This window comes from Euwallacea fornicatus, chromosome 11 (genome assembly GCF_040115645.1).
Source record: "Euwallacea fornicatus isolate EFF26 chromosome 11, ASM4011564v1, whole genome shotgun sequence".
Taxonomy (NCBI): Eukaryota; Metazoa; Arthropoda; class Insecta; order Coleoptera; family Curculionidae; genus Euwallacea; species Euwallacea fornicatus.
In genome coordinates, this window is record NC_089551.1 from 931257 (window position 1) to 955792 (window position 24536).

Here is a 24536-nt window from a genome sequence, read left to right on the forward strand (position 1 = left end):
GTCAGTCAACTGTCTTTTAAAGTTCAAATCACGTGACGCAATGTATCGTGCATCTCTCTTGTCGTTGGTTCAATGCCATTGGTTAATAGAGACGACATGCATTGTGCCGAATTCCAAGTAGTATTCATTCAGCGCTCTCAGAGTAATTCGAACTGGAACTTTGACCTTTTACTGCGTGACATTTCAATGACAGTGACAGTGAAATTTAGAAAGTAACTTCTGTGCCATCTCCGGAATTTTTCTAGTTTCTTCTCTAGAAAAAATGTATTTCTTACTTTATAAAGCAATAAAAGTAACTTAATTCCTCCCTCAAATCAACCCAATCACACCTCCTTATAGGCATGTAAAAAAGTATAGTGATTATCTCAGGATTGTGGTGCTTAATGAGCGACTCCAGTGTGAAATTCAAGTGGGCGTGCGGTGTTTTTGCAGTAATCTTCAATATCTCAATTATTTGTGATATATTCTTAGATAAGATAATGAATTTATATCCAAATATCCATCGGTGAGCTATGGCTGTAGTTGCAGGCCGTTGTTGTTCAAGAAATGCAGATTCTCAATTACCTCATTGTTAAACCTGTTGAAGTCAATTAAAGAAGAAATATGGGCAACAAGACTAGTTGCTGCTCATATTCTAGTCCACAAACGAGCCATAGGGTTATTATACCGATCCAGGATACCTTGCAAGAGGGGGAGACTAGTGGTCCAAATCTACAGCACATAAGTGAGCGAGAGGGTGATGATGGCGAGGCAGATCCCTCGCAGGATCCCATGGCAAAAACCATTTTCATTGAGAGGTCTAAAACTGCTATCGAAAATGGAATGATTCGCAGGCGAAGCCAGCACCAAATAGCCGATCTTCGGCCTCTTAAAAAGAGCAGTTCCTGTTCCACCATTTATTTAGATGATAGTACAGTATCGCAGCCTAATTTAAAGAATACAGTGAAGTGTGTCGCTCTAGCTATTTACTATCACATAAAAAATCGCACATCGCAAAGGGATATTGACATATTTGATGAGAAGCTCCATCCCTTGAGCAGGGATGGGGTGAGCGAAGATTATGACAGACACAACCCCGAACATAGGCAGATTTATAAATTTGTGAGGACTTTATTTAATGCTGCCCAGTTGACTGCTGAATGTGCCATTATCACTTTAGTGTATCTAGAAAGACTGTTGACTTATGCAGAGTTGGATATTCAGCCCTCCAATTGGAAACGAATAGTTTTAGGTGAGTGCTCTGATATTTATTGTTCTCTTTAGATCTTAATAAAGAAACTCTTTTATCACAGGACTGAATAATCATAATTTTTATTTTTCTCTTTCAAGGCGCCATCCTATTAGCGTCTAAAGTGTGGGATGATCAGGCAGTGTGGAACGTTGACTACTGTCAAATCCTCAAAGATATCACAGTAGAAGACATGAATGAGCTAGAAAGACAGTTCCTAGAGCTTCTCCAGTTTAACATTAACGTGCCCTCAAGCGTCTACGCCAAGTACTACTTCGATTTACGCACATTAGCCGAAGCGAACGATTTAACATTCCCGAGCGAGCCCTTAAGTAAGGACAGGGCTCAAAAACTGGAAGCGATGTCCAGGGTGATGGAGGACAAGTATACAGCTGAGGCGATCAAGAACGGCCTGAAAAAATGGTCTAGTTTGGATAATCTTACGAATGGCGGACTGGCGGCTCGTAGAAGTGTAGCAATACTGTCTTAGTAATGTTTCGTGCGTAAGCTTATGTGATTTTTGTGCGGGTTTTAATGGAGATGATAAGGAGCCGGTTCCTTATGTTTATCCTAGTAGAGTTGTCTCCCTTAGGGCACCGCAGATTCTTACGAAACTTCTCCGCTCTTCACTGATAAATTAAGTAGGTATTACCAAAGTAATTTTTTATAGAAGTCTTACTGTTTTTTAATCTCATTCTATTGTATACTTAATGAATGTAAATATTTACACTGATGCTTTATTTGATTAGAAAATATATTTTACACCTGTACAAATTTCGCTTTCTTTGTGGACCGAAGCAATAAATCTCCTTTTAACTTAAGGTTAAAATGTTATATTTTTATCAAAAGGAAATCTAAAATAATTACATTTTTACATACATATTGTACTCTTTTACAAGCTGCGCAGACTCAGCAATGACGTATTACCTTATGGCAGTTGACTTACGTCGAAAAGTGTTGCTGGACTACAAGCGAAGCCCCGGATTGGTCGACCGCACGTAATTGAGCAGCTCGTCGGAATCTTCGCAGACGATCGGCTTTTCGTGGTAGCAAGCCACGTCGTGCCACGCAATGCCGTCGTTGTAGACGTTGTTCAGTACTGCCAGGCACGACTCGGAAGTGCCTGCATCACACAAAGGATTATTTCTAATTTTCAGACCATCGCGAGGCACCTACCGTTGATGTCGAATTCAGCGTTGTCCGGCTGCTTCTGTTTCTTGTGACCGGTAGCTGACCAAGGATTGTAGCCAAAGCCTGGCGGCACCTGGTTGGTGGGGGCCATCTTCTCCCTGTTGGCAGACCAGAACCATCCGAAAATGTTCTTGGGTTCCAAATCTTGACGGTTTTCGCATCCTTTGAAGTCGCACAAACGTCCAGAAGTCCAGATATAGGGAACATCATCTGCAAAGTTATACCGATTTTGGTTGCAACCGCAGTGCATGCACGCCACAGTCATGGAAAACAGTAAATTGCTGCGATGTCGCAACAACCTCTGCGGCTTTGAGATTGTTGTTTTTATGGCCTAGATTCATGAGAACTTTTATCGCCACTTCCCATAGATCACATTTCTTATTTGTTACTTTTTGACATTAAAATTGCAATCTCTTGATGATGGTTTCTTCATTCTGTATTTATTAATGCTGAAATACTTAGACGAAGGTCGCGGAATTTAATTTATGTAAATCGGTCCCTGCGTTGTTGGATCTCGAGAACACGATGAGCTGCCATTGCTTCATAGGAAGCATCTTGCAGCTGAACGTTTCATTTAAGTGTAGCGTTTTCATTAAAATTTTAAGCTAGCGAGCTGGTTCTTACGTGGCCATCTACATATTTCAAGTTTCTCATTGATTACCTTGACGAGCCTACATATTATGAATGCACGCTAAACAGGATGTTTCATAATGATATGGTCAAAATTCAGGGAGTGAATATGTCGCATAAAAATATTTGATGCCCGAACGTACGCAAAAACACGAATCGTCTTGTATTTCAGGCAGGAAGCGACAACGGACCCATGTTCACGCGAGCTTATTTTCTTAAAATCATCCACACGTTGACCCCCTGAATTTTAGCCATACTATTGTGGAACATCCTGCACGTAAAGTTCTGCTTAGTTCGAACTTTCAGGCTTCCGGTCCGGAAGTTCCCACTCACTTTGCTGAATCAGCCGGAAAATCATGTTATTTTCTTCCTGAGTCTCTATAGACACGAGGTCCATGCAGTACTCCCTGCAGAGGTTCCTGCCATCGAGCCAGTCCACCTTCCTGCTCGCGAATTGGGGCACGTGCCCCGTGAAGAAGTAGTTGTGGCCTCTGAAGAAGAATTGCTTAGGCCCTGAAAAATTTTTCCAAACTTCAATAATGTATTGATCCGCAGTGCTGCGTCGCGCTAGGTAGCGTTCTTGGCATTGCCGACACTAGATACGCTGATTACGCGCTGCTCTTACATCTTAAATAGCTATTAGAAAACAGCCCTTTTTATGAAGGAGCAGCGCGATTTTCGACGTCTTAATGCGTCTGTTTACTGAGACAATATCAGGCGGAACTTACGACCGGCCCGCAGGCGGCGGCGACCGCTGGCGACAACAGATCTCTCCACTTCACGGCAGGGGACATATTTGCTGCGGCGAAGAGAGAATATCTTTTGATCACACTGGAAAAGGCGGAATTCGTCCCAATTTTGATCCTCTTATTTGTAAAGTCTATTAATTGCCAGCTTTGACGCGCTCAAAACAAACGCACGTGCCCACTCACAGCAAAATTATTAGACAGGACCGCACTTCGGCTCTCTTATAACGTGATAGAACGCGACGTGCGAGCCTGTCGGTAAAATGGTTTGATCAATTAACGGAAATACGCGAGGATCTCGGCAAGTCGCAAAGAAAAAAACATTAAATGGCGACTTATTACGTACACGTAGGCACGGGGAAAAGTAACGCAAATGAAGCTGAGTGCCACCCTGTTGAACGTACGTCACCTACAGGTGTAGACCAATCAGCGGCTGGCCATGTGGTGGATGACGTTTATTATTGTTTTGATCGTATCTGCCTTGAAGATGAATAGACACAATAGACACAGCTGCATCGTGGAGCAATTAAATTCTAAAGATATTTATTTATTTTTTTTAAATAATCTTAGTAATATCACTGTTGTTACGGACGACCCGTAGAGCTTTTCAGCAATAGCACGTTGGCTCGGATTGTTTAGCAATAACCGTTGAGTAACAAATGGCAAACTCATGTTGCTAGGATAATTTGTTAATCACATGCGACACACGTTCTTTCGGTGCATTGGTTAATTGCCAAATAATATATTTCCCACGCGTACAGTAAAGTTGCTTCGCAGTCGTTTTTCAAGAACCATCATCGCGGTTTACGCAATCACCATGTAGAAAGCTGCCGCCGAGCCAGTAATTCTTTGCCGTTGGTTCCCTTTTGGTATTCTTCGCCATTCATCTGCTTACTTTGAATACCCCATCAGCCTCACTGCGGTCGCGGTACGAAAGCACCAAGGACCCATAAAACCTGCCGTTATTATTATATTTTACAGGTAATTAGAATACCGAAAGCGGTTGATTTTGCGGCATCACGCAGACCATGCCCACGCTACCGTAATTCATTAGTTCCGTCTCGATGGTACCTAATATGCTAATTATCCGAGATCCGTCTAACTGCAATTATTATTAAAACATGGATCTTCGCAGGCATCTTTGTTGTGTTAATTTTTTCCTTCTGACAAGGCCGAGGGACTCAAGGTAACGCCGTATGAATGTATATCACGTGCGATTTAATGACTTGTGGAGATCCTTAAAGGTGCAATAGCCCCTGGTTAAGTTTGACGATGATGGTACTTACTGTTTGCGCATTTCTGTGGATTCGGCAGCGACAGGAATCTGCCGGGTCTGTTGGACACAGGCCGAGTTTGAGCGCAGGCCAATGCGACGAAGCACGCGGCGCACAGCACCAAACAGGCCACCTTCATCTGCAATTAAGCGAACACATCAGCAACACCATAATTGCATGCTTCGATGATTAGGAATATATGAGGCAATGGCAGCATATTAAATTTGTTCTCTCCGCTTCTTTTAAAGATCAATTTAAATTGGGCACGCATCAAATGAGGCACAAATACCAACAACTTGGTATATGTATGTAAACGTAGTTTGCGTGTGCATAGTCTCGTACAAGGTGGGCAAACTGTTGCGAGCCACTTCGTGGGGCCCAAATGCCTATGATCCCCTCGTAGAGGCAAAAGTCGGGTCCCCTAGCGCAAGTCAAGAACTTATAAAATGGCCGCCAAACTAATTGAGCGCACAGCCTCTGAGACGTGTTTCCTGCAAAAAAAGTAACCAACGACCTTTCCAGCTATAGCTGAGATCTATTCGTGTTGAAAAATGGTTTAGGTATGAGTTAAAGATATCTCGAAAACCGAGTAAAGACCAGACAAAGGGTGCAACGAGCCACACACATAGATAAAAACATAACGAAAAAACAACTGCCTACGGGGGATCAGCAATGTTGCCACGTTGACTTAAGTGTTATCAACCTGCGACTCATGGAACCCAAGTCGACGTGGCATCGGCGTTAAGACCTGTCATCGTGGTCTTGCGACGTTTCTATGAGAAATCTCGGTAGCTACAGGCGATTGGAAAGAGCGAAGGAAAGTTCGATTTTGGTAATGACTCTGGTGATCCAGTCAGTTTTTAAGCAGTTTCCGATGGAGCCAAGGAAATTTTTATGATTCTCATTTTATGCTGATTACTGGACCTCATTTATTCACGAAATGTCTTGGAGGAGTCCCAAAAGAGCCCTCCATTCGTGCCTCTCGTTCCGCTACAGTTACCGAAGATCTGCATAAGCCTCGAAATTTGTCCGCCGTGCACTTATCACCTGAAATTACCATTTAGCGCCCTAAATCTTTGATATTGTATCTCAGAAATTGTCAGAACTGCCGTTCACTCGCAGCCACAGAGAAAGTGAACCTAATTGATAATAAACGGATAAAAACCTGTCTGTTGAAAATACATATACGTATATGCTTTATGTATTAAAGTGCTAGACTATTACGCCGTACGGGGGGAGACAGATCAGCATGCACGTTTCTCCTAATAACTTCATTAAAATCCCTAAAGAACCCTTTATAATTGTCTAAATCCTCCGACGTAAACCTAAGCAATGTTCACTCTAAATCTTTGTGTATAGAGGGTCGCCTATAAATGGGACCTAAATATTCCAATAGTGGCTACGTTTACATCATCAACAGTCATCGTTTCTTGGGAGAACACACGCTGATTTTTTATTATTTGCCAAATATTTGTCCGGTCTCCATTGAAACTGGATAAGCTCCACTATCAAAAGCTCCTTTAACAAATGTAATTTCTTGCGATTCGCATTTCTGAGTTGCTCATAAATATATTTGAAAAGAAAAAACAGTTTAAATTTAAACACTAACATTAATTGTTGTTAGCTTATTTACTGCTAACTAACGTAGGCGTATTTGCTTAGATTTTTCTATCGAAAAATTCACATTAGGGAACTACCTATTAGCGGGCATATGGGCAGAAGTACTTATAAAAATTGCGTCGCAATCCTGGTTTCAGCTAGTGTCCTAGTAAGAATCCTTCATTGATAAAAAGGGCAACGTGTTCAGCTGTGTTTTTATAGCCCATCCTTCACCACATTGTCTAGAATAGCTATCTCAGATTGACTTTGTAACACGATTAACAATTTTTCAATAATGGTGCCATCGCCCTATTATCAAGAAGAGTTATTATTGATTCCATGAAATGTTTACACTTAGGAACAAATAATGACCCTTGCCGATAAATCCGGCTTTGGTGCATATTAATAAGAAACCGGTGGAGCAACAAATTATATTAACATTTAAATAATTATTCACCTTTAAGGTGAAGATATGTCAAATGTGTTTTAACAAATTTGCATTTAGTTATTTTAGTCTGCGCCATTAACGACCAGAAAAATTAACATTTTATTATTTAAACCGTGATGAAGTTTTATAACACACGGTTCGATGTAGGAGCATATTAGTCATACTTGCTTGTCGAGGTGCGCCCTTTATTCAGCCCCAACTGACTATATACGTAAGCACCTTTGCCTTAATTGCACGGACCGAGGTCTGGCCTCCCTCAATAGTTCTATTCGTTCTAACCCCACCTATATATGTCAAGATAACTTACCGCTCTAAAAATCCGACAACGAATAAGATGTGAAATATATAGAAAGTAAAAAAACACACCCACTTGAAAAAGTATCACACTCGCGGTGTAATCCTTACCTTGTTAGATGGTAGCACGACACACACAAAATCCTCGAGCGAGAGTGAGAGTCATCTTTATACCATTGGGAAAGATCCTTTTCGTGGTAGGTACGTCTTTTGGGGGAACACCGCAACGTGCAAGATTCGCTCGGCTATTGTAAGGCAGTTTGCACTGTGGTGGAGGTCACTTCTATATCATACTTCCAAAAAGGGAGTTAGAACATGCTAATTAGTGAAGAAAATAGATCAAATTTTCTTACTTCTTTTAAAATAATTTTTTCGCTCAACCTTGGCTTCGAAAAAGCGACTTTTACAATCGTTATAATCTGAAGTCAATGTCAATACGCTAAATTTAATGGAACCATCATCAGAAAGGTTAATCGGGCGATCTTCAGCGACCTTTCGCCCTCGTGCTTCATTCCACGATCTTATTGATATCGAAAAGGATTATTGTTTCGCTGTGGTCACGACAATTCATTTTTTAATATGAAATTACAATTAGTAATCAATCATTATAGGCGGAGCTTGTCCTGCTCGCCGAGTAAATTGGGCCCTATTTTGAGTTGCAACAGAACAACATCCGAGATGACGCAAAGGTTCTCCTTTTACAACTTGGCGAAGGCACATCTACGATGTTTGCAGACCGTAATGACCGTCAACAACTTGGTTTACGTTACATTGTTAATTCAATTATGACGAGAAGGTTAAAGCTGTTATTACATTTTTGATGAATTAGGATCAGCATCAGCTTCACATCTTTTTGCCAATTCTGACGATAGAGATCAAAACCGAATGGAACATTTTGGGTTTCACGACAAAATGGCGACTGTTGCCGTAATGCATTTTATAGCCATGACCTATGGCATTAGCTACCTACAATTGCTTGCATAACTGCTCTTTTTCTGCATCTCCTTGTGATGCACGTTCCCCAGTAAGGCATACTAACGCTAGATTTAAATATGAACATATTAAACTAGGTATTTGCACTCAACTGTATTAATCATAGCTGTAGTTCCTGACTGAGCTCATGCACACATCAATATTAGTCCATTGTTGAAATTAAAGGACATCGGCTTTTATTTCGTCGATCTGCAAAAAACAGAATTAAACTCTTCCTTGATCGCACTGACCGGTGATGTATTAGGTCATAGGCGGCATAACACACAATGCATCTGAATTCATCCGCTCCTGGGCTGATGAGGTCATGAGCATTAAACAATCAATATCGATTGGTTTAATTATTGGTTTTAGTCTGTCTCTCCGTGGTAGAAGCAACAATCATATCACCTTGAATTCAGTACTATCGGGCCTTGATGATGTGGGTGCCAATTCCAACCACGTTCGGCAAACAATATTGATGGGAAAACCGTGTAATAGCCATTTTTGGATCCTGAAACGACACACATCGATTATGTCATGTAGGTAATCTAATTATGTCTCTTGATCAGTAGTTACATCTAATTATGTAAATGTCCATTCTTTCAATAAGGTATCGTCCTCAGGTGACTACAGTGAAACTCGGTCAAGTTTAATGCCTTTGACCACCATCTAATTTGTGTTTTTGCATTAAAACCGTTTAAATTATTGGATAAATCTGTCAAGGACCAGCTCATCTCGAATCTGAAGACGGTCGGTTCTTGTGAATGTAGCGGTAGTCACGAGTTTGAATGGAGACTTATTGCGTAAAACGTTTTGCCGCCTAGTGTTTATTGCTTTCGAACCCGTGAAATTCCTAGTAAAAATAGCCATGTTACCATCAATCGAGGATCAATGGAAAAAATTATGTTTACTATTTAGGTATTATTAGAGCTATTTAGTATCGAAAGGAATGGCGGATGTGGAATTATTGGTTATTAAACTTGAAATTTAAACAATATGCTGCGGTTTATAAGTCATTTTAATGGCAATAATCGAGGTTAATTCATGACACTAATAAACAAATATCTTAATGAACTAATTTCCTGAGTAAACGACAATTATTCGTGGCTACAACTTCTTCGGAAGTAACTCAAAGATGACAAGGGTTTGCATTATTCCTACTCAGTAATGAGAGGACTTAAAATCCTGCTGAGAATAGCTATGAAATCTATTGTAATAATTATTTGCACTGCAAATCAAATTTCCTGTGGAGTCTCTAGGTATTTGTACGATTTATTCGAAATTAAATAGTCAAACTTTCAGCCTTTGATCAGACGAATGAATCATTTCAGTAAATAGGTAATAAATATCACAACTTCGCATAATTACAAGTTACAAGTAACGCAATTTTCTTCTCTCTAAGATACGCACTTACAAATTAAACAACACCGTTAAAATATTAAAAACAAACGTGTAAATGGCAAAAATGACTAAACGTTTTTTAGACAAATAAACACTGAATTTTACAAACAAAACGCTTTCTAAATGGCAGAGACTAATTGGTGTTAAACGAGTAAATAATAAAATCTTCAACGCAAGGTCACAAAGATAATGTCCATCAATGGATTAATGCCCTTTTGTGCAAGTATTCATTTGTCCTGCGACTGGCCACGTCAACGATAATTATTGTAATGGATTATTTGCGGATATTTCACCTATTATAGTCGTCCTAAATATCCTATAGTGTATGTTTAGCTACGTAAATATCGCTAATAAAATAGCTGTAATAATACCATGGGACCAATAATTTATGGCCACTTTCCTCAGAAGAGTCCACCCATAGCGCTACGTATTCTACATCCAAATTTGGATTTGGTTTTGAATGTGGAATCTGAGACCGAAGGTTTTAAATTAAAAACTGGCCACTATACTTCTTTCGCGCATAAATGGCTCGCCCGGATCTCATGAGGCACGAAACTAAATTGTATAATTGACTGGTTTCCTGATATACGCACAGTCCTTGGATTCTGGTAAAGGCAGTTTTGACGAGCAAAAGTTATGGTTTACACACACTAATAAATTGGAATGTTTCCTTATTTAACAACAGTGGTAAAATATTCGAAATATTTGTCGAGAAACAAAGACTAGAACAACACTCGTAGATCCTGTCCAAAATGGCGAATAATTAAGCAGTGCTAGAGTTTTGAGCAGCTCCGGTCACAGGGCTGAATAAACCCATGCTATTCCTCTTAAAACTGCCTGTTTCGTCGTGAGGCCACAGAGACTCTCCAAATAATGTTGACAGTGACAAGCACAATTTCTTGTAATTTTGCCTTAACACTTCCTGGTACTCTTGCTGGTCGTGGGCTATAAGTTTCGCGTTTATTTGTAAGGCAGAGTAGCAGATTTTCAAGAATTCTCTATAAATAGTTCGTGTTGATATTTTCCACACAGAATAACTCAGACTTACCTATATATATCTTTTAACTCTTCGACTTTATCGTCAGGATACATGTTACTCAGAGAGGGATCCAAGAAGACGGTGGCATAGGCCAAGGGTCCGGCATTGACCTGCACGCACACGCTGCCCTGCAGCCTTAGCTGCAATTTCTTGGCATCGGTGGGTTGCGAAAACACCACGTCTTCCAATTCGGCCACCCGAGCTTGCATCTCGTCTATAGCAACCTCTATCGGCTTCAATTCGATAATTCTTCGTGACTCCACAAGGATTTTCTTCTTCACGTACGGAAATGCGTAACTCGCTAAACCCAAATTAGAATTCTTGTGTGATAAGTGGGGAATCAAAACAAAGAAATATCTACTTTATGTTTTTTGTTTCTCATAGTCAAGAAAAGGCTTTTTATATATTTTACATTTACTTAAAATAGCGAAGGAAACTTTCTTGACCATGGCTAAAGAGCAAGACGTCAATAGTGCTGCACAAGCTCACTATAGATGGTGTTTCATTATTTTCTAAACTTACTTTTCAGTACAGTTCTTCTCTTCCATTGTTCTTCAGGATTTCCCCTCGCCCTTCCGTCCTTAGTAAAGGGCGTCTCGTACATAAAAGTGCGTACATCGTGGTTTTGTTCGAACTCCGTTTGCCGGTCTTCCAGTTCAGTTTTTTCAAAATGCGGAGTTAAATGAGTAACCTGAATGTACGCTAACTTAGGGTCCAGTTCGCCCTGCGCCACTGGCGTGGAGTCCTGAATCATTTTCACCGTGTCCTGGCCGAATTTCTCCGAATACTGCCGCTCTAGTCTCTCTGATATTTCACTCAAAGACGTTACTTTCGGTTCTTTGTAAACATACTCTTTGCCGTTCTCCTCCTCGAAGTAAGCGCTGCCATAGAATCCCACACGGTAATAGCGCCCCAAAAGACGCTTTCCAGATCGATTCACCTCGATTACTTTGTCGTAGTTCTGGGCTAAGCTCTGATAGCTTTTTTTTAGTTGCTCATAATTGCGCTTTTTCTCATATAGTGGAATTACCAATTTAAAGAGTTCACCCATGATTTCGTAACGTTCAGCTTTATCAATGTACTCTGCGCAGCTCTCTAATTGCTCCAGCAAGGTGAATTCCGTGTATTGGATATCCTGAACCCCGCTATCTAGTTTTAAGCCTTTCTCATCTTTGGGGATATTGGAAGATATTTTGGCGAACGCCTCTGCGCCCCAACTTTGCACTTTTTTCAGTTTTAGATACTCTGCCATTAGGGCAGCAATATGCAGCTGACAACATGCAGCCTGAAAATTGTGCAATAATTTCTATGTTTATATCTGTTCTTTGCCACAGTTAGATCCATTTTAGATAAATATCGATGAAATGAGTTACCTCCGAATAATTGCCATCCCTAGCATGATTCCTGGTCATTGTCTCCAGCCACGTATGTCTCAACTCGGGAGTGGACGCATACGAATTGGCCAAACTGTGCTGTAAATCGACCAACATTTCCGGGTCTTGATGGTGTTCTCTCATTTGAACTGTCGCCATCAACACCGTACGAATCCGTTTTGTCAGATCCTTCACTTCGGTAGGAAAACCTGCGGTCAACAAAAATTCTCAGTGAAAAGGCATTGCAGGAACCATCGACTAGGCCTACCTGTTCCCTTCATCGCTTTATCACTTGAGGCGTAACTGTTGATGAGCGACAGACTTTCCTGAAACCTCGCATTATTCAGCCCGACGATGTTGCCCAACATTTGGGATACGGAAATGATGACTTGCAAATGCACCCTAGTCAAGCCTTTTCTGTTGGTAAACTCGAAGTTGCTTCGCATCAACAAGTAGAGGAGAGCGCAGGATTCCTGCCGGATCGACGAAACACGACTGTTGCAACATTTCAGGAGCTCATAACACAATTTTCCGCACAAGGAAGCATTTCCTGAAAATTTTATTGTAGTTGACGTAATTACACAAATAAGGGAAAATTACCCTGGAAGAAGACGTTGGAGTAGTTGTTAATGAAGGCCCTCAATGCAGCAAATAGGTGCTTGAAGAGGCTCTCGCTTTGCCCTATTTGAATCATGCTTAGGAAGACATCGAAGATTTTCTTCATTATTTCGCTGTCGCTTCCGGTAGCGATGAGCTTTTTCTTGAAGTGCATGGAGTAAAGTCCAATGCAATCCAGAGTGATTAAGCCCACTTCTGAAGCCAAGTGCTGCTCTAAGGTAGCTTGTTGCTTTTTGTGTACCTCATTTTCTGTATAGTGAAAAAATACGAATTTTTCAATTCGGGCACTGTTAGTTTATACTTTCGCAAGACAAAACACAGTGCAATTTCAATATTAAATAATATTAATCGTTTCAAAAACTTGTAGGACAAACGCAACTTTAGTTTCATGTTAATAAAAATAAACGCATTCGCCTTATTATCAGGAAAAATTGATTTTTTTCAATCCGGTTCTTCTAAGAGAATTTATTGAATAAAAACTGGAAAGTGTTTTCTTACCACTCTCAATAAGATTCTCCCTGTTAGTATGTATCACAAGCGTCCCGGTGCCCTCGTGGTTAATTTCAGAGGGATTAATCCTGGCCGGCAGTGTATGAGCCTTTTTAGACCTCGGCTTCACATTTTCCGTATCGGGAGTCTTGACGACGTTCACATTTCTCAAACCCTCGTACTTGAAACAATGCAGAGCGAACTCCAACATACTGAAGAAATTTACCACATCGGATTCTGGATATGACTGCCACCACATCACCAAATGCTCCTCGTTCGCGTGCTTCAAAACAAATAAATAAACCAAGAGCATGTCTTTGATTTCATGGAAATGTAGCTTGTCGTAACGAGGTAAATGACTGGAGGTGCTGCGTTCGTGGGTTTTGGGATGATGATCACCACCTCCATTTTTCAAGGAATCCTCCCTGATTATGGTGGTGTCTTGAGACAGGGTGGATTTGTCGTCTCCCGATAAAACGGAAATGTCCGAGTCAATGCTTAAAGACTGTCCATTCACAAGAGCTAAAAGAAAATTCCGGTTTAAAGTCGGATAAAATGAGAATGTTATGGCCATACATTGACCGGCAATAGCGTCAAAAAACGCGGAATTCCTTATATGCATTGGACTGTCTTTGTCCAGGTGTAGAGTGAAGCGATGACTCTTGGGCGTACATTCACTGGCGGAGCTTTTTCCGAACAAGTAAGAACTACTAGAGGACATTCGGTTTACTAAACTGTCCACAGCTCCCTCATCTCCTTGTTCTTCCAAACTTATCCGGTTAATATTTTCAATGGCAATGCCCAGCCACGGCAGATAAATCATCGCGACTCGCCCCATTTGGCCCTTATTCTGGAACCGATCATCGAACTCGTGCTTCGCCACTAAATTCCTGAGAGTGGTCAATCCTATACGCCTCACGTAGGTCACTTCATTCAGTGACAACTTCACCTCCTCTAAAAGCAAAGCCACAATGAAGTGGTGCTTGCAAAAAGTCTCCGAGAGAGACAGTTCATCTAGGGGATCAGGGGATTTGTTACGAGGGCTCAGTCTCGATTGCTGAATGGGTAGATTAAAGGCTACATAATGCTCGTGGTTGCAAACAACTTCGAGGAATGCAAACTTGATCTCTTGCAGCACTCGGGGATCACCGGGGTTAAATTTATCCATGTACCATTTTATTAGTTTAAACACAAATCCTCTATCGATTAGTGACAGGCAGCGCTGAAAGTGGAAACACGCACTTGCAATTAATATAGGACGAGACTACATTAAATTACCTTGAAGAAATTCGCCAGATTCTTGTTGAGCTCCTTAGTCTCCAATGGAGTTTCTTTGTATTTGTTTAGAATGTACGATATGAGCACTTGGCTAAGGCTCTCTAGTTGGTTGAGATAGTCGGTGGGAAAGCGTTCGTGTCTCTGCATCTGGATAGTAATTTTATTCAGAAATAACAGATTACTGATATCTAATCCACACCTACCTTAATTCTTCCCGAAACCAACAAGTGCTGTGTCATACTCTTCGTCATAATTTCGAAGAAGAAATCCGAGTGATGCATGAACTTGTTAACAACCAAAAAATCAGGATTGTTGGGGTCTAAAATGGCGGGCAAGTGTCTGCCCATCTCCTCGTGCACAGTAGCGTTTCTCTTGCTCCCAATCAGAGCAAAATTGTACTTGACATAGGCGTTGAGAACGTCTTTCCTATTTGAGTCGCAAAGCATATTCACGAGGTTAATCATTACCCTGATCACGTTAAGGCCGATTTCACTGCTCGTGGTAACCACCAGCAACGTGAATAGCTGGTCGAATAAAGTAGGAAGGAAAGTTATAAGGGTTGTGAGGTGGATCGCGTGGAGAGCTTTTAATATTTTGCACGTTTCTGACTCAGAAGGGATGGCAGTTGGTTTGGGATCCAGTAACCTTTCGGCGTGCAAAAATAGGTTGAACAGGTGCTGGTCTTTGGTGTTCACAGTTGAGACTAGATTGAAACTGACGGTGAAGATTGGCTTTTGGGCGTCTACCCAGTTGATTTCTGGACCTGCATTCTAAGGTTTACAATGATTTTGTAATAGTCTTTACGGTGACGAAACACTCACCCCTTTTCCAAGCCCGAATGATTGTACCGCTAGGTAACCGGGCGGAAGATGGGAAGCAACGGGAATAATTTGGGTGTCCACGTTGAGTTTTCCTTTATGTAGAAGCGGCAGCCAGGCATAGCCCACACAAGTCTCAATCCCATTGTCTCTTTTTTTAGCTATATCACAGGATATATGGTAGAACGTAAAAAGCAAGTGGTGGGAGTACAAAATGTTGGTCGGAAGACGGATTTTCACTTCTTCGTACCATGTTGGAACGGTGTTGTGGTGCAAAACAGCACAAGACATTGAGGACACCAGGGCGGGCTGGCCTGGGCGGCCATAAATACACTTGCGAAAGAAAAAAAAGTTAAGACAGTTTCATCCCAAAAATTAACATAATCTTACGGGGATTCCCTTGGCTTCGTCGTTATCGCTATCGCGAAGTTCAACAACACAGGCAATATTCCTAGCTCTAGTAAAAACTTTCTGCGTATCAAAATTTAAGCTTAGAGGGTACACGTAAAGATGGTTTAGAAAAGTTGTATATGGATGCACGTCTTTCTCGCACTGACCTTCGAACTCGGTCACTTCAAACGTGGGTGGATGCGACGTAGGGAGTGAAAACGGTTTCACGGGGACCAACGATGTTGTCAGGCAATCTACAATTAGGTCATATAGGGAAGAAAATGCTCCTGAATGATAAAGGTCGTACTTGGTGGTAAGTCACTAAAGGCTGAAATCTTTATTTCTAAAGACCCAGGGATCACAGTAAATTTATTGAATTTGTCGGGCTTTCGATAGTCCGACAAAACTCTTAGAACCTCCTCGTCAGACATCTTGTTACTTTCTTGGCGATAAATAGCGTGGAAGTCAGACACGGTGTCCAGTTCATTGCTGTACAACCTTAAATAGTAATAAATGCAAGTTATTTACTTTTAAAGTTTAAAGGAGGCTGACAATAAGACGAGCTACGTTGCCTAAATTTAAGAAATTGTATAAGTTAAAGACATTCTTACCTATATAACGGTCTGGCAGTCCACGCAAACGGCATGCGAAACTTTCCCAGTCTTTGGCAACAGGCGGCAATATTTTTGTAACACTTAATTCCCACCCTTGGATCTCTGTTGGCCTTTACGTAGGAATCTGAGCTTTGACTGATGCCGCCTTGAAGAACTTTCTCTATTCTAACGAAGAGGAATATATCGGGATGGGGGTTTGTAATGCTAAGAAGTCCCTGCCTGGGATACAACAGCCATTCTGATGAGACTTTGTCTAGAATATCTAATTTAACTTTGGATGCGTCAGCGTTCTGCTGACTGCTGGTGAAAGTTGTGCGAATACTATCACTGTTTACGTCGAAATGGAAATGTTCAGTCAGTTTTCTGCCGCTCTTCAAGTCGAATAGGCACAAGGTCGTGTAGTATGGCTCTACTTGGCACAAATTCTCTTTTTCGTCCATCACTTGCAATTTCAGCTTAATATTCTCGCACTTCAAAAATACCCTGTTACCAAATATTTCTCTAAATGGTTCTACTTGGTCTTGACTAGAATTTGGGGACTTTAAAAGCATCGCTAAAGGGGGGAAGAGAGCAAAGAGTTTCTCCCGAGATTCTTTCCTAGAGAGTGCTATGCTAATATCGGTTTCTCGAGCATATTTCATTAACTGGGGGTTCATGCTCTGTTCCAAACCTTTCAAAGTACCGAAGCATTGGCTTTGAGGCGATGGAGGCGGTGTGCTTTTTTCTATGACAAAATTAGGTTTACACTAGAAATTTTGGAGGGAGTTTCACTTATTACCGCGCTCCAAGGAGGCTGCTCGTTTCTCTTCTTGGATTTTATACTGCTGAAGCACTGATATGAGCTTGCTCAACCAATCCTTGAAATCAGACTCACTTTCCGCGGCCAGAACGTAAGATTTACGTCCTGCAGTCATTCGAAGTTCGAAGCAATGCCTGCCGCGCTTTACGTTCTAAAATCTCGTTTGAGAACAAATCAAAAACTGTCTGCACAGACCAACCTTAACGACATCAGTGCAAAAATCCATGACAATAGTCATTTTTGCCTCTCCTTTTTTCTCGTCTTTATACATCTCTAATATATAGGTGCCATCCACTTCCTGTCTCAAGTAGCAGTAGCGCCTTTTGAAGCTCTTAGATCCCATATTCACGAATCCCCTCTCAGACCCTAAATCATCTGCATTACCCACAGCACGACGCGCTTTAATTGAATACAAATTACCAATTTCGGGTCCCTTCATGAGCCATCCTTCCTTGGTGATGTTATCAGATCTTGACTTATCACCAGCATCTTCATCGATGTCCACTTCGTATAATTGCAGGGGCAGAGCGGTGATGCTAGGTAATTTCGGCAAGTCCGCATATCCACCGGAATACGGAGCATATCGAAAATGGACCACTTGCCAGTTGGATGAGTAACTCTTGATGCATTGTTTGGTGAAAAGGTTGCAATGTTCTACTTCTGTCTCTGAGGGCAGGGTTGGTGAGAGAGTTCGGGAGCGTCGGGGTAAAACCACTTGCTGAAAGAAGTTTATATACATAGTGGAATCTTGAGAAGCTAAATATTTACTATCCACCCAGACTTCAAATCTGTACTTCTAGTGACACCTTGCACGCGAATAGGGAGAGATATAGGGATGTATTTTTTGACCAATTATGTGGCAAGTTCAGAATTATTCTATATTTAAGTAATTCCTTGAGAATGGCTAGGAAGGCTATTAATGAAATCACTGAAAGGTGTGGTTTATTGTTCCCAATTCAAGCAATTTTCCACCATTTCTTTACTTCTATTTACAAAATGTGCTTTGCTTCTTAGTATTATAAATCTTAATTATGTAAATAGGGTGAACTTACCGAAATGTCATCAGCAGGGTACAGCAAAAGTTCCCTTTGTGGATCATTTTGCAGGACTGTTTTATGCTTTATTAAAAACTGTTCAAAATCTAATGGATCTACGAGGTTTGGTTTGCTCTGTAAAGAACAACAGTAAACTTAACAACAACCAGATTGATTAGGCATGACTAAAGCCATTAATCTTGGTAGAACTATAGCAAAGCAGGCAAAAACTGGATATTATTATTATTATAAAGCTGGGAGGCTCCATTACCTGATTGAGGAAAAAACCTCTAAAAAAATCCATAGCTAAGAATATTACATATGCTTATATGACTTAAACTACTTATGACTTAAGACCCATTTAGCACATCACTGAATGCATTAACTATAAATGACTTATGCAGGTACACAAATGAGTCATATGTGGGTACTACTAAAATATAACTGTGATTATATTGCGTTGTATGTAATGCTTGCCTGAGCCTTTCCCATTGATTAGCAGATAAGCAAAATTCACACCCAAACATCCACATTCAAGATACTGATAAACCACTTCCTTGCAGTTTGCTTTCTGTGTCACTTGAGCATTTTATTGGGCTTTCTATATGTGTAATTGTAATGAGTGACTTCAATTGCTTCTAATTGAAATTCTTGTCAGTGAGCAATAAAAAGAAGACACTTGAGGGATATGAAAGTAGGTTGAAGCAGGTAGGTATTCAATTCTGGTTTGAGAAGACGATGAGTTATAGTTCTGGCTATGAGTAAATAACAAGCTTATTAATTGAGGCAATTACGTGGATAATAATAAACAAATTGGCAAGTGCCTTAAACGGCTATTTTGGTATCGAATAATAAAGAATTTGGGAATTAAAATAGAAGCAGCATTCTCATTGCTCAATCAAGAGTGTGCTTACAGATGGCCTGCATCAGTTTTAAATGTACGTATTTTTGCAGTTGTAGTGGCTTGTCAAGTATCAACTTGAAAAACATCAATTTTCCTCAATCCAAACTTACATTTACAGTATTTTCCCTAACTACTTGAGAGATTGTTTCCCTTAACTGTGCTGCGGTTCCCGGTTTTCCTAGGCCTCTGGCGAATTTCCTCTCACTCATGATTCGTGCCTTAACCCCAGCATGGACAACAATTTAACTCAATCGCATATTTACTGGAAATTGCAACGCCCATTTCGATTTTTTATAAGTATTTTCGTAAGTTTTTGGATTTCTTTCCAAAGTATTTTTTTTATTTTGGGACCCAACGTATAGGCGTCAAGGGTGACAGCAAAACAATAGAAAAACGTCATTGATGTGATATTGCGCAGGTGCTCTGCGTTAAGGTTTATGTAGATAATATAAACATTATGATATTCCTAAAAAAATGGAATTTACTTGAAAAACGGTTCAAGGACGAAGTTTATGATCTCATGCCGATTAAAGTCTCTGCTGTAAAATCTGCAGGAAGAGTATTTTGGCGCCTGTTTTTGGAATTACTTGACAACGCAATGACAATGACATTGACATACTTTTCAATTTACCCAATTTTTCAGGAATATTCTCAATTTTTCTTTACTGGAAAACGGCCAAAACAACAACTTTTCCCCTATCATCCCGCTTAAAATCTTCCTTTCTTAAACTCACATGCACCGGATACCAAAAATTAAAGGCTGCTCACGTGACAGTCAATTTACTCTTGAGAAACTGACCGCAAAAAAGAGCTAATTTATGGAGCCCCACTTTGCCAAGAATAGATGAGAGAGTTACATTCAGACACCTTCACCTTGACTCTATGTAGCCAAAGCAATATTGCTAAATCAGTGTGCAACAACTCTCCAGCTCCCAAATCATCCAAAAGATGATGGGAGAAAGTACTATAAATAACTTAGTTTAACAGTAGTGCTAAATAGTTTATAGAGTTCATTAAATCCTGCTGCTACAAAAGAGGTTAGCTGTGAGAAATCCAATTTTAATTTTATCCTCTATTTATAGCTAGTGGCTTTATTTTTGTAGAAGGTGATGTGCAGCAACCAAACATTTAAATGCCGTCCAGTAGAAACTCATTTCAAGTAGCCAACCAGTGACAATGGAAGACGAATTAGATGACCGAATCATCTACCAAACCTACATCTCTCATGTAAAATTCATATCCCGATTCGCATGGAGTGTCCCCATGAAACTGTCCCACATCACCCATACATCCTATATAGCACAAATGTGGAGAATGCTTAGAACTTATCTATTAAGGCCGGAGATTATTGTCTGTGGAACAATGCTTTTTCTTCTTTTTTTCTATATGCATGCTCTTGATCTATGGAGTCGTAATTTGTTAGGGAGGCTCCAGTACACCATTAGACCTAGAACAAAGGCAGACAAGTTAGCTCTGTTCGGAGCTAGGGATGTTGAGAAGTACAGCTGGCAGATGAAAGTGGGACCTGCAGCTGCTTATGCCATTCAAGGGAGGAGGCCCAAAATGGAGGACCGCTTTGTTATTAACCATAATATCAGTGGCACTGGAGTCGGCCTGTTTGCTGTGTTTGATGGGCATGGAGGGGAGTTCGCTGCCGACTATGCCAAAGAGAAGTTGATCTACAATTTATCTCATAAGATAATGCAAATTAAAGACATAATAGCAGGGAAACCTATTGAGAAAGAAAAAACTTGTAATGAGGAGGAAGAGAAGAAAGATCCTGAGAAGCCAGCAACACCAACATTTGCTGCAGAAAGAAGGAAAAGTTTTAGGAAAACCAGTTCTACAGCAGATGAATGTTTACAAGAAGTTAAAGAAGTAACTGACAATGAAATTTTAAGCAAACTCCGGATAACGCGAGGCTCGAGGCCTCTTAAATTAACCCCAAGCATGAAGCAAGTTCCTATAACTTCATACTTTGACAAAACAGGCCTCATTAACTATGAAAAACTGATTACTGATGAGGTATTGTTAGCTGATGAAAGACTGGTTGAGGTGGCCAAGAAATCTATGGATGTAGCCGGAACTACCGCACTCATAGCCATGTTAGAAAGAAACAAACTTATAGTTGCTAATGTAGGTGATTCCAGGGGAGTCATGTGCGATAGCAAAGGCAACGCCATACCTTTATCATTTGATCACAAACCCCAACAGATGAGAGAGAAGAAACGAATCAGAGAGGCTGGCGGATTCGTGACTTTTAACGGAGTCTGGAGGGTTGCAGGGATCCTAGCGACTTCAAGGGCTTTAGGTGATTATCCCCTTAAAGACAAAAAGCTAGTGATAGCAGATCCAGATATTTTGACTTTCGATCTGAAAGACCATAAGCCTCAGTTCATTATATTGGCCTCAGATGGTCTTTGGGATATATTCTCGAACGAAGATGCCGTGAATTTTATTAAGGAGCGGCTACACGAACCTGACTTTGGTGCTAAAAGCATAACTTTGCAATCATATTATAGAGGTAGTATGGATAATATTTCTGTTATTATTATCAATTTTAAAGACAATTCGTTTGGGTTTTATAATAGTAGTGAAAAGTAGGATTTTCACGCTTCAGAAGTGTTTGTTGGGAATGTATCTTTACAGCTTAACGTGTTTTGTTTTATAAAACATTAAATGTTTTCATTAGTAAAGGTTCGTCTTTTATTTTTGTTGGATTCTAAGGTGTATTTAGGACTCGCAGTTTAGTCTCTATTCAAACGAATTAACATTTTGCAGCAGTTTAAATTTCACATGTAAATCGAACCCGCCATGATGTCAAGAATCGCTAAAATCTTATTAAACAAATAACCCGCTATAACACGATGCAAAGCTCAATTTAAATAATCTAAAGAGAACTTATATTTTACATATAATTACTATTCTAATCAAAGAATAATATATTTTCTTCTAAAAAAGTGATAAACATATTTTATTGACGCACTGGGGGTAGGACTTACATATATTACAGAAGGAAATAATGCTTTAAATGACTCAAATACAATGTTTTCGATAATCATATTATTATGCACAACTTCCAGCAACCTCTATAAAATTTATTACGCCTACAGGGATTTTTTACCACGAGCTATAGGCTCATATAACGTTACTAAAAGTTTTGTAATCAACATTTTTTTCTTCTCTGTCTTGAATAATAGAGTAGAAAACTACACCTAAACTATCTTCATAAATGCTGATTATATCTGTTAGGTAATTTTCTTCATGGTTCGTGTTAAAAAATACCCTGTATAATACAAACAAGCAAATAATTCCAGTATTCACATACCACCAAGTGCTCAAATGGGACCATATGATGGTTCTACTAATCTCTTAGTGTTGGTTCACACAATATTCAGCTTTATCCCAATGAGGGCAACTATAATATTTCAAATTCTTCGTTATCAGAGTGATCACTTATGCCAGACAAGCTCAAATCTAAAACAAACACCACCAAAATCAATGAAATTTCCTTTAGTTGTTTTAATATAACTTGCCCTCAGTTGTGGCTTCATATTCCCTAGGCTTTTCGTAGACAATTTCGAACAGAGGTTGTTTTTGAGACTTCACAATTTCATCTTTAATTTTCTGACAAAGATCGTTGAAATCACTCTCGGTTTTGCAAAAGAAACACTTAAAAAATACCCCACAATAAGACATTTTTAACACTGAAAAATCATACCACAGCCACTGATGGATCCATGTTTAAAATGTTCATTCGAGAAGCGTATCTGCAGTGATAACTCGAGTCTATTTCCTTTTCTTCGATTGTGTCTTTATTACCCACTGAACCTGCTTTCTGCGTAGTGTGAGGGTCGAGGTACAGAACCTCATTGCCTACATAGCCGATGAAGTAGAGAGCTGAGTTTGGCCTGCCCCCTATCACTCCTAAGCTTTGTTTGAAATGGAGACATTTCTAAGTAAAAACTTGAGTTATTGTGTGATGAACTTTGGGAATGCAATAATACCTTAAATCCGTCTATATAAATGCTGTTCATTTCGGATAAACCTAGCCGCAAGGGGACAATTAGTAACAGAGGTCTCCAGGCTGTCTTGTTAGAAAAATCTGTTGGGGAAGGATTTAAACAAAGTTCCTCTAAAATAGAAGTTAATATTGATGCCTTTGTAATGCAATAAAATTGTGCTTGACTTACTAATTTCACTTATAATAACAACATTATCTAAAGCTACATGAATTGCAATGGGATTGCCCTCATCAAACTTTGCCAATTTCCTATAATGGACAAACATTCCCGCTCACAACTAGAAGTGCTATTAGAGTCAAACTTACTTTAGTACTTGGGCCACAGTATTAGGTCCAAACCACTGCCCAATTTCTTTGCCCTCAGACACCCCCATACTAGCGATCTGGTGTATGGAAAAGGGAGCTTTTCTGCTATCCTCAAACTTTTTGATGATGTTAAGATAGGTTGAATCTCTAACATTTGGAGCCCACAGCCAATCCCTGCCTAAATATTTGTGACAATACTAAGATGAATAGGTAATAACTTTGTTACCAACCCAAATATAAGTTAACTAAAGCCTGTCCTAAAACCATTTGACCGCACCTCAACATGCAGCCCCAGCCCTTATCAGATGTCCTTCCGTCACTGCCCCCAATAGGAACAAAATCTCTTCTGTATGTAAACCAAAGTTTAGAAACAATGTCTTGTCGGATCGTGTTGAGCTCTAAAGAATGTGGTGTCAATTACCTGTTCCGAGGTCTGTAAAGACTGTCACCAGTAAAACCATGAAAACATTATAAACTGACCTTCGGTTGTATTATATTTCTTGCCCATCAACCACAGGGGCTCATTAGTTTGGGGAATATCATCTGGGTCTTGTGAGACATCTAACACAGCTTCAAACATGCAGTCCATTATATCTCTTGTTGCGTTGCACATTTCAATACGACAATATGGAGCGTAGACTTGAACTACATAATAATTTTTGGCTGCAGTGATCTGGTTTAAAATTTGAATTTGAGCAGGGAAAAAGACTGACAAAAAATGAAATTATTTGAGAAAGTAATCAAAGAACAGCTGATAAGAGTTATTGTCCGCAGATGCGATCATGAAGCGGAATACCCACGCTTCGGAAGTGATGGTGTGCCGCATAAAATTTAACGTAATCTTAACTTTTGCCTGGCGTTGAGCGTTTTTACAGTTAAATTTTAATTAATATTATATTTATTTTCATTATTTTATAGTTAATTACGAGTTTAGTTGAAAAAATTGCAATAATTTCAAACCGTTTTACCCGTGGAACTGCGCCTTTAGCTTTTGTTTTAAATGTCAGTGTCACTTTACCAAAAATCTTGTTCAAAAACTTCAACTTTGAAATGTTGTGTTGACAATG

At 40.0% G+C, this 24536-nt stretch overlaps 5 protein-coding genes and 2 long non-coding RNA genes across 11 annotated transcripts; 4 read left to right on the forward strand and 3 right to left on the reverse strand.

Moving 5' to 3' along the window:
• The first annotated feature begins 179 nt into the window (after nucleotides 1-179).
• CycY (cyclin Y) lies at nucleotides 180-2002 on the forward strand. Its single transcript, XM_066287353.1, has 2 exons — nucleotides 180-1231; nucleotides 1330-2002. The coding sequence occupies exons 1-2, from the start codon at nucleotides 604-606 to the stop codon at nucleotides 1716-1718; spliced, it is 1017 nt and encodes a 338-aa protein (XP_066143450.1). The 5' UTR covers nucleotides 180-603; the 3' UTR covers nucleotides 1719-2002.
• Nucleotides 2003-2045: 43 nt separating this feature from the next.
• slf (C-type lectin domain-containing protein slf) lies at nucleotides 2046-7591 on the reverse strand. Its single transcript, XM_066287358.1, is given in 6 exon segments — nucleotides 2046-2351; nucleotides 2405-2629; nucleotides 3383-3562; nucleotides 5082-5208; nucleotides 7522-7545; nucleotides 7547-7591. Coding segments are annotated over 6 exon segments (744 nt in total). The 5' UTR covers nucleotides 7577-7591; the 3' UTR covers nucleotides 2046-2193.
• On the forward strand, nucleotides 4526-5180 carry LOC136341959 (uncharacterized). The gene is made up of 2 exons (XR_010732560.1): nucleotides 4526-4981; nucleotides 5040-5180. It is a non-coding gene; the product is annotated as an uncharacterized lncRNA (long non-coding RNA).
• A 1017-nt stretch (nucleotides 7592-8608) lies between the features above and the next one.
• LOC136341960 (uncharacterized) lies at nucleotides 8609-9377 on the forward strand. Its single transcript, XR_010732561.1, has 2 exons — nucleotides 8609-8921; nucleotides 8993-9377. It is a non-coding gene; the product is annotated as an uncharacterized lncRNA (long non-coding RNA).
• A 5-nt stretch (nucleotides 9378-9382) lies between these two features.
• On the reverse strand, nucleotides 9383-19391 carry Ziz (dedicator of cytokinesis protein Ziz). 2 transcript variants are annotated; one of them, XM_066287329.1, is made up of 19 exons: nucleotides 19250-19391; nucleotides 18254-18370; nucleotides 17622-17919; nucleotides 17401-17567; nucleotides 17181-17352; nucleotides 16400-17126; nucleotides 16096-16286; nucleotides 15789-16042; nucleotides 15402-15731; nucleotides 14784-15350; nucleotides 14581-14727; nucleotides 13879-14524; nucleotides 13312-13824; nucleotides 12796-13062; nucleotides 12464-12745; nucleotides 12196-12404; nucleotides 11345-12107; nucleotides 10832-11123; nucleotides 9383-10781 (listed from the first exon to the last, which is right to left on the reverse strand). In XM_066287329.1, exons 1-19 carry the CDS (start codon nucleotides 19346-19348, stop codon nucleotides 10547-10549), a joined length of 6276 nt encoding a protein of 2091 aa, XP_066143426.1. In that variant the 5' UTR covers nucleotides 19349-19391; the 3' UTR covers nucleotides 9383-10546. The 2 variants fall into 2 exon arrangements, with proteins under 2 accessions (XP_066143426.1, XP_066143425.1); XM_066287328.1 differs by having other exon boundaries at nucleotides 17401-17919.
• LOC136341949 (protein phosphatase 1L) lies at nucleotides 18800-21835 on the forward strand. Of its 4 annotated transcripts, none has more exons than XM_066287349.1 (2): nucleotides 18800-18943; nucleotides 20243-21835. In XM_066287349.1, the coding sequence occupies exon 2, from the start codon at nucleotides 20316-20318 to the stop codon at nucleotides 21741-21743; it is 1428 nt and encodes a 475-aa protein (XP_066143446.1). In that variant the 5' UTR covers nucleotides 18800-18943; nucleotides 20243-20315; the 3' UTR covers nucleotides 21744-21835. The 4 variants fall into 4 exon arrangements, with proteins under 4 accessions (XP_066143446.1, XP_066143447.1, XP_066143443.1 ...); XM_066287350.1 differs by lacking the exon at nucleotides 18800-18943 and adding an exon at nucleotides 18981-19173 and having other exon boundaries at nucleotides 20563-21835; XM_066287346.1 differs by lacking the exon at nucleotides 18800-18943 and adding an exon at nucleotides 20035-20176.
• Nucleotides 21822-24457, reverse strand: Atg4a (Autophagy-related 4a). Its single transcript, XM_066287352.1, has 8 exons — nucleotides 23950-24457; nucleotides 23700-23867; nucleotides 23470-23647; nucleotides 23333-23412; nucleotides 23147-23274; nucleotides 22861-23094; nucleotides 22676-22811; nucleotides 21822-22616 (listed from the first exon to the last, which is right to left on the reverse strand). Exons 1-8 carry the CDS (start codon nucleotides 24080-24082, stop codon nucleotides 22558-22560), a joined length of 1116 nt encoding a protein of 371 aa, XP_066143449.1. The 5' UTR covers nucleotides 24083-24457; the 3' UTR covers nucleotides 21822-22557.
• Nucleotides 24458-24536: the final 79 nt, after the last annotated feature.